Source organism: Gavialis gangeticus, unplaced genomic scaffold, assembly GCF_001723915.1.
Source record: "Gavialis gangeticus isolate Ggan-Ray unplaced genomic scaffold, GavGan_comp1, whole genome shotgun sequence".
Taxonomy (NCBI): domain Eukaryota; kingdom Metazoa; phylum Chordata; order Crocodylia; family Gavialidae; genus Gavialis; species Gavialis gangeticus.
Genome location: NW_017729022.1, coordinates 189,112,908 through 189,120,589, shown reverse-complemented (window position 1 = coordinate 189,120,589; position 7,682 = coordinate 189,112,908). Strand labels below are relative to the sequence as shown.

The window sequence follows — 7,682 nt, the reverse complement described above, 5'->3', positions numbered from 1 at the left end:
CAGCAAATTGTGGGGTGGCTGCAGCCCTCCCCAATAGCCCCCTTCCCAGCACCACCACCACCCACCCTGAGCGTAGCCCTGCCCAGCCCCCTGCTGGGAAGAGCTTGGCACCGCCCTGGCCCCAACCCCCAGCAGCAGCCTGCCCTTGCCCCCACACAGATCCAGGGGCACACGCCCCCCCATGCCCTCCCGGGGTGCTACCCCCCACCATGGCCCCCTAGACGAGCTGCTCATAGCTTTGTCCCTTGCTCTCCCTGCCCCAGCTGGGCAGCACCTACCCCAGCCCTAGTCCCTCCCTCACCGCAGGTGCCCTGATTTGCACCCCCCACCATACCCCTTCCCCCACAACAGACTTACCAGCTGGTTGCTGCTCTCCACACTCCAGGGCTTCATATTGGAAATCAAATCAGTATTGGCCAATATGGCTCATTAAAAATAGATCATGGGTACTGGCCCAAAAAATCTCTATCAGTGCACCCCTAATTTTATCTCCTTTATTAAAGTCTTAACGGAGCTCATTCTTTGCTTTTTTGCGTATATATTTTGAGCACAAAACTAAATGCACCCAAGGGAAAGGGTCCTCCCCTTTTTTCCTACCAATTGATGGGAGAGAATTACTTTCTTAATTCTCCCTTATGGAGTTTCCTTGTCAGGCACCCTCTAGGCACAACCAACAGGTCTCCACTCAAGTTTTCTCTCATCTCTTGACTGCTGGCCATCCCCAAATCCTGTTCCTCTACCATTCATTGTTTTTGGCTCCATCCTCTCCCCAAAGGGATGCTGGCTCTGTCCTCTCTTCCACTATCCCCTGTACCAAGTACAACAGCTGCTTGGTGAAAAGGGCAGGCTGAATATATGTCTGATATGAAGCCCTCAAGGATATGCTCTCTAAACACCCCTTTCTGGTGTTAATAAACCCTGTGGAAGTCAGTGGTATTCTGTAGCTGTCATACACTACTGCAAGTTGTTCAGCTATCATTCTCAAGGCAAAAGTCATAGCACGTGACAATATAAGTAGAGTAGTAGACAAAGTAAGTAGCAAAGATTGCAGAAATCATGGCACTTGGAATAAATTCGTAAGAACTACTAATCATGAAAGTGAAGCATTTGGCATTTTTACCCTAAAGGCTAGATACTTTTAATAGTTTATGTTTACATCACTGTTACTCACAAACAGCAAATGTTGAAGAAAACCTCAAAATGCTCAGTGCAAAATCATTATTTCAGGATTTCAGGGGACCATGGTTCTTTTTTATCAAAGATGTGACTAACTTAAATATTTCTGTATTTGTTACTTTGGCTTTTAAAGAATTAATGCTCAGAAAATTCCAGAAAAATTTCATGTGTCTTGTAATGGAAAAACACTACTTCTGAAGCTTTAAGTATTTGGATAGAAGAGTAAGATTTTTTTTGTTTTTGTCAGTTATACTTTATTTTTCAGGTTTCATTATACACTGCAATTAAAGTTGAAAAACAACAAGAATTCAATAATTTCATATAATAAAAATAGTCAAGTTATTTCCTTACTGTTTTAAGTTCCTGACGCAGCTGTTGATTTAAATTTGTTGATTCTTCTAAACGAGCTTCCAAAGCAGCAATTTTTTCTTCTTTTATTTCAAGAGACTTTTTTAGGGTAGACTCTAATTTTGACTCCAAAAGCTTGTACCTACTACTCAATGAAATATGAAGATGTACTTTTTATTGACACTTCAACAAACATAAAATTTGAAACATTTACATATACATGTTAGATTCCAGTGTAATGTTCTTGAAAGATTTTGGAGAAACTAGGTTAGTTTTGGAAGACGACTATTTGTCTGCAGATACAACACAGACAGCAGCAGAGTAGGTTTCCCTGAATCCTTGTCAAAATGCTTCAATGCTGACTTGGAAGACCAGTATAGAAATGAAAATAGGTAAGAATGCAAAGGCATAGCAGGACAGCTTCATGCCCAGAGCAGTGTGGGATGCCATGGTGCTAATGGCAGTGGCACAGTCAGTTGTTACTGCTGCCCCAGCTATTTTTGCATCCCACCCCTCCCAAAAGGCAGCACCTGGGGTTGCAGTCCTGGTCAGCCCCCTCAGGCTATTGTAAGGTTTCACATCATTTTGGTCCTTAGAATGTCTGATAAAACTGCAAAGATACACTTCCATTTGACCTGGGCTGTATTTGACCAAATGTTACCAGGTGCATTATTACCAATACTCCAGTCCTCTAATTCTCTTCTTTAGATATTTAAGTGATCACTGTAAAGCTGTAAATCCTTTAAAATGTTATTCTCTTTCAAAATAAATTTCCTTGATATAGAAAAAGTTGCAACATCTACAGAATCAACAGCAATATACGTATCAGTATATTGGCTTTGTTTGGGTCTTTAGTGTGCATGTAATTATAGCACTTTTTCTGTTGGCTCCATTTCAAAGAGTCAAGCAGGAGACTGAACTTGATTAAAGTAAGAAATATTTGGAAGGTAAGATTCTCATCAGTTTCCTTTTCCTGCTTGTTCATAAAACAGAGGTTCAACAGAAGAGGAGGAAGACTACACTATGCAGGTGCATGCTCATTTCATGTACCTGCTCCCAATGAGGAAATAGCATACTGAGTCCAGTTCCTGCTATTTTAAAAGATTCTGTTTCAATGTCTAGTACTGACCTTTTTGGAGGGTGTTATTAACAGTATTTACTATATCACAGAGCATGGTGAAAAAAATATATTTATTTTAAGGGACAGTGTTAGATTCTGAATATGTGGACTTGAAACAACATCTCGAGACTGTCAATGCAAGATGATCTTAAATAATTAACAGCCATTTCAGTAAATATTAAAATATCACTTCATAAATGCCTTTTAAGTCGTTTAAGCATTTTATTTATTCTCTTATTTTACATGCTCTCAGAACTTGGAAAAAGTCTCTTTCCTTACTATTTTTATATCTTAGATATTTCTATTAATCCCAAAGGTAAGGAAAAACTAAACACATTTTAGCCTCCAATCTCATCTCCTGAAAAGCATACTAGGTTTATTAACCCAGCCCAAGTGTTTAAGGTCCACTACCACGCACGAGATTCTTGAATGCATAACAGGTGTCTAGACCAGTGGGGTTTTCAGCCCATGTGGCTGCATGCAGCCCAAACAGCATACTGTTGCAGCCCATTTGACATCCTGTTAAAACATTTTTTAAATGGATATACAAGAAATAAATTGTGTGCTTGATGCCCACATAACACACTGAAAGCTACAAGTGTGGCCCGCTATGGCAAATAGGTTGATATCCACCGGTCTAAACAGTAACTGGAACAGAGGACCATCAGTGAAAGGATTAGAAAGAAGATACAGTTGCCTTAAAATATCATCATCATGTGAGTGGGAGATCATCCCAGAATTTCAGATTTGACTAGGGATTTCAGGATGAGCACACACCTGGCAAACACTAAGCAGGTAATCACCACACCATGGATGAAAGGTCATTTTAACTTCTTGTACAGAAGCACATGTGAAGACAATACTAGGGTATATAGAGAAGGAACACAGCAAAGATTAGTAATAGAGATTTATTTTCTGGATTCAAAGAACTGTCTGGTTATGAAATAAACTTTGAAGAATCTTAAACAGAATGTGTGAAGAAGGACAGATCTACTTTTTCTAAAGAATCTAACACCAAGAGTTTGAAAAGCAAAGCAACAAACTGAAAAAAATGTAATGTCCTCCTTATCAGACTATGTCAGGTCAGGCCTAGGAAGAGGGAAAGATTTTAAGATACTGCTAAGAATGTTCAGAAGAAAAAAAACCACGTCTACTCCTGTACATTCCCGGGGAGGAGATATGTTAGATGTTAGTGAAATATCTTCCATCTCTATACGAAAATGAAGAGCCAGGCCAGGAATGCACAGAAACAGAAAACAGCTCATGTATAAAAAACTAGCATTCCCTAAGCTTGGTAAGAATTGGGCATGCCTACCAATAAAGGCTGAATAAAGAATGATGACTGTGCCCTTCTGCTCTACCAGAAGACAGCAAAAGCAGAAGTTGAGAATAATGAACACAAGTTATGACAGTTTTAGAAATTATGTTCCTGAACAAGCCAATATCTCTGTTAAGTAAAACAAACATTCCTCATTTATAGGTTTTCAGCATCTTAGAAAAGGGATGCCAGCTAGCCCACAGTGTATATGGCCTTCAATAGCATATTTTCTTGGGCAACAGCTCTCATAACTACCTAAAAGAATTCAGAAGCAAGGGAAGCAATGGAAGACCTTGGTACAGCAATATATGTGTCATTAATGTATTGTGCACCCCTGAAATAATGAAATCTTAGTTAACCAACAATGTTGGCTAAGAAACAGAACCCAACTCAGAAGTCTCTATACGTGGCCTAATGATAGATGATGTTAATACACAGCCTCTACTATGTCACAGACAGACAGGCTTCTTCTCTCTAAGGAAGCTCAGCTCAAGTGTTCAAAGTCCACAACAGCTCACATCCTCATTACAGAACACTACTTGTAATAATGTCATTGAAAAAGCCATCTACAGAGATTGAACTCAGGCTTCTACAACAAAAAGCACGAGTGTTCCCTGTGTCTTGCTAAGGGACCAGGCCCTTTTCCTCTCATCCTGGAGGGGAACAGAGATTCACACTGTGTAACCATGAATTAACTCTTAACACTGTGTTAGCATGAATTGCTCTACAGGATTCAGCACTGATCATGAACGCTGACGAAAAAATCTTAGGTCTAAATACTCTTCTGGCTAAGGAAATAATTTCCACCTTGGGAAAGCAGGCTGAGGACAGATACTGCTAGAAAACAAAAAGTACTGGGAGATTTCTCCAGAGGTGCAGACATTATCCAGCAACAGACCACTGGCAGTAGGCAGAGGGAATGAAGATAAAATATCTGGCTGCCTTCTGGAGAGAAGGCCCAGAATCTTAAAAAAAAAAAAAATCACTAAAAGGCTCGGAATTTGTCCCCACATTTATGCCAATCAGTAATAATCACAGACTACTATACCAGCCATTTTTTCACAAATGAATGGCATCATGAAAGAAGGGCTGGCTAGAAGCCCATGCTAAGTCTTTTCCTGACATTCAGTTTCCCTGAACCTCAGTCAAACAGAACACAACACGGAACAGAGCACAGGAAACAGATGTCAGGATCTCAGCTGTTGTATATTAGCAGGTGTGGTACAGTGACAAGAGACAGTGTGGGGATTGGGAGAGGCTCAAAATATTGGCTACTAGCCAGCCCACACAAGTGGGGATGTTGAGAGAAGCATGGATAATCTTACAGTGACAAAAATCCTAAAGTTTGAAGTACTCAAAATACTGAGCCTATTAACATTTAAAACAACTCTGTCTTTTGTTCTTACTGCTGACTAGAAATTTCAGAATGTGAGCAATCACACAAACAGTAGCTGTTGCCATACATTTCTGTATTTCTTAGCACCAACATGGCAATTTACTTTCAAAGACATAGATATGTGGAATCTGGGGGCACTTATACATGTGCAACTAGGCTGCTCTGACATGCTGTAATTACATCACGTCACAGCAGACTAGATTAACCAAGTCTGCTGGAGTGTGATAGTCCAGAGGACTCCAATGTCACATGTATTAGCATCCCTGCACTGAAAAATGGCAGCAGGGGTGGCTGCTTTAATTAAAGCTTAGTTGATAAGCTTCAGTTAAAAATGCCCCCACTGCCAGTTTTCAGCACAGGGACACTTATACACATGACACTCCAAGCACTTAAAGCAGTTTTTGGAGCCACCCTAATTAAAGTGCTCCTTCTCTACCACCTCCTCCCCGCACCCCACTCCTGGATCACATCTATAAATGCCTTGGAGGATATTTATTACCACAACATGTTACTTTCAAAGACAGTCTGTCTTCTAACTTATTGACATTTTCTCAAAAATTACAATTTAGGGAGAAAATTGCTGAAGGAAAAACAGAATATTCTATTATTGCAAACAAAACTGAACTATCCCACAAAGGTTGATTCACTCTCACCTGTCATCAGTGCTTTGTTCATCATGCAAGAGGCGCTCTTTATTTAAGCCTATCTTTTCAAGTTCATGGGTAAGTTTTTCTAGATCATTATTCATTTGCTGTGTCTTCAGCTTTTCACTCACCAAATCCTTACACAAGAGAAATAAGAATCAATAAAGAGAAATTAAACTGAAAAAAAGAATAATACAACACTAGTTTCTGGGGACTATCTATATCTGAGCTTTGTATACGTATATGTAGCTTGCATAATCTGGTAAAGTTAACTTTGTTATTCCGCACAACTACAACTTTTGATTAAATACAAGTATGATTTCATCATAGGGGTTTACTTCCTTTCTTTTAGTAGGAATTCCCTTCTAAACTTTGTTGGATCATTAGAAAAAAAATAAATAGCAAAGTATGTGAGAGGCAAGGATTTTTATGGATGCTATCTTTCATGGGACCAGCTGTATGGTTGGGATAGACTTAGACAAGCTTTTGAATTCAATGTATTCTTCTTCAGGTCTGAGCGAAAAGCAGGCACAGTGAAAAATTTTAATCTTTTGGTATGCCTGTTTTTCACTGTACCTGCAGCAGATCCATTAAAAGATATCACTCACAAAAATCCTTGCCTCTCGCATATTTCCTGGATGATCATGGGTACATAATGTAAACCCTATCAAGTAGCAAACTAACCTTTTAGTCAGAGTAGGTACTTAACTAAGAGTCTGTGAAAGGTCCCCTAACAACACAAATAATACCTATGTAGGCTTTATAAGCAATATGAGAGATTAATAATGCTGAAGTTAAATGATTAATGAATACAGTATGGAAGATCTTCATTATCATTAGAAGTTGTTTATAACTATTGATAGTATACATGCTATTGATTTAAACATATGAACAAGATAGGAAAATGCTTTTTTAGAAATTACTAGTAGTACCTTTTCCTCTGTTATAAGTAGCTTAATACAAGAATGGAAATCAATTGCAAATTACCTCTCGCAGTGTGACAAGGGTTTTCTTATCAATGGTAGCTCTTTTCACAAGTTCTTTATTTTCTTTTTCTAGCTCTTTTAAACGTATACATGAATCTTTAAATATACCTATCTCTTTGAACAGAGATTTATTTTCCTTTTCCAGGTGACTGATTTTTACATTGTTTTCTTCTAATGTACTGTCTTTAATTTCTGCCTGCTGTCGAAGTCTCTTATTTTCTTTTTCTAATTGCTTCTTATCCTTTTCCAGTTGAGACGTCTCTTGTTCCAATAGCTTATTCTCCTTCTCCAACTGCTCGAGCCGTTTACTAGATATTTTTAATTCCTCCAGATTCTTTTGCAGAGTCTGATTTTCAGTTTCCAAATCCTGTAGTTCACTTTCCAACTGTTGAATCTTTTTGTTGCTATTTTCTAAGGCTTTCTGTAACCTTTGGTTTTCAGTATCTAAACCTTGGTAGCTGACTTCTAAGCGTTCTGTTTTCTTGAAAGAGGCTTTCATAAGCTCCAGGCCTTTCTTAAGTTGTTCCTTTTCTGTTTCCAGTTCCTTATTTTCTAACTGTAATTGTGCCATCTTCATGCTTGTACATTTTAAAGATTCAACTGTTCTTCTTAGATCTAAATTTTCTTCATCAAGTTGTGAATTCTCTTTTTCCAAGGACTCTAACTGATATGTCAGATTTTTTAAGCTATCTGT

The 7,682-nt window shown here is 38.7% G+C and overlaps 1 protein-coding gene and 1 long non-coding RNA gene across 10 annotated transcripts in view; one reads left to right on the top strand and one right to left on the bottom strand.

Moving 5' to 3' along the window:
- Positions 1-7,682, bottom strand: part of CCDC88A (coiled-coil domain containing 88A) — a 248,444-nt gene that overhangs the window by 65,832 nt on the left and 174,930 nt on the right. For all 9 annotated transcript variants that reach the window (XM_019516673.1, XM_019516675.1, XM_019516676.1 and 6 more), the window contains exons 16-18: positions 6,990-7,678; positions 6,012-6,139; positions 1,528-1,669 (exon numbers count right to left, since the gene is read on the bottom strand). In XM_019516673.1, coding sequence (XP_019372218.1) covers positions 1,528-1,669; positions 6,012-6,139; positions 6,990-7,678 — 959 coding nt within the window. The remainder of the gene's footprint in view (positions 1-1,527; positions 1,670-6,011; positions 6,140-6,989; positions 7,679-7,682) is intronic.
- LOC109296994 overlaps positions 1,580-7,682 on the top strand; it is a 15,231-nt gene continuing 9,128 nt past the window's right edge. The window contains exons 1-2 of the long non-coding RNA XR_002097132.1: positions 1,580-1,960; positions 5,179-5,188. This is a non-coding gene — a long non-coding RNA (uncharacterized LOC109296994). The remainder of the gene's footprint in view (positions 1,961-5,178; positions 5,189-7,682) is intronic.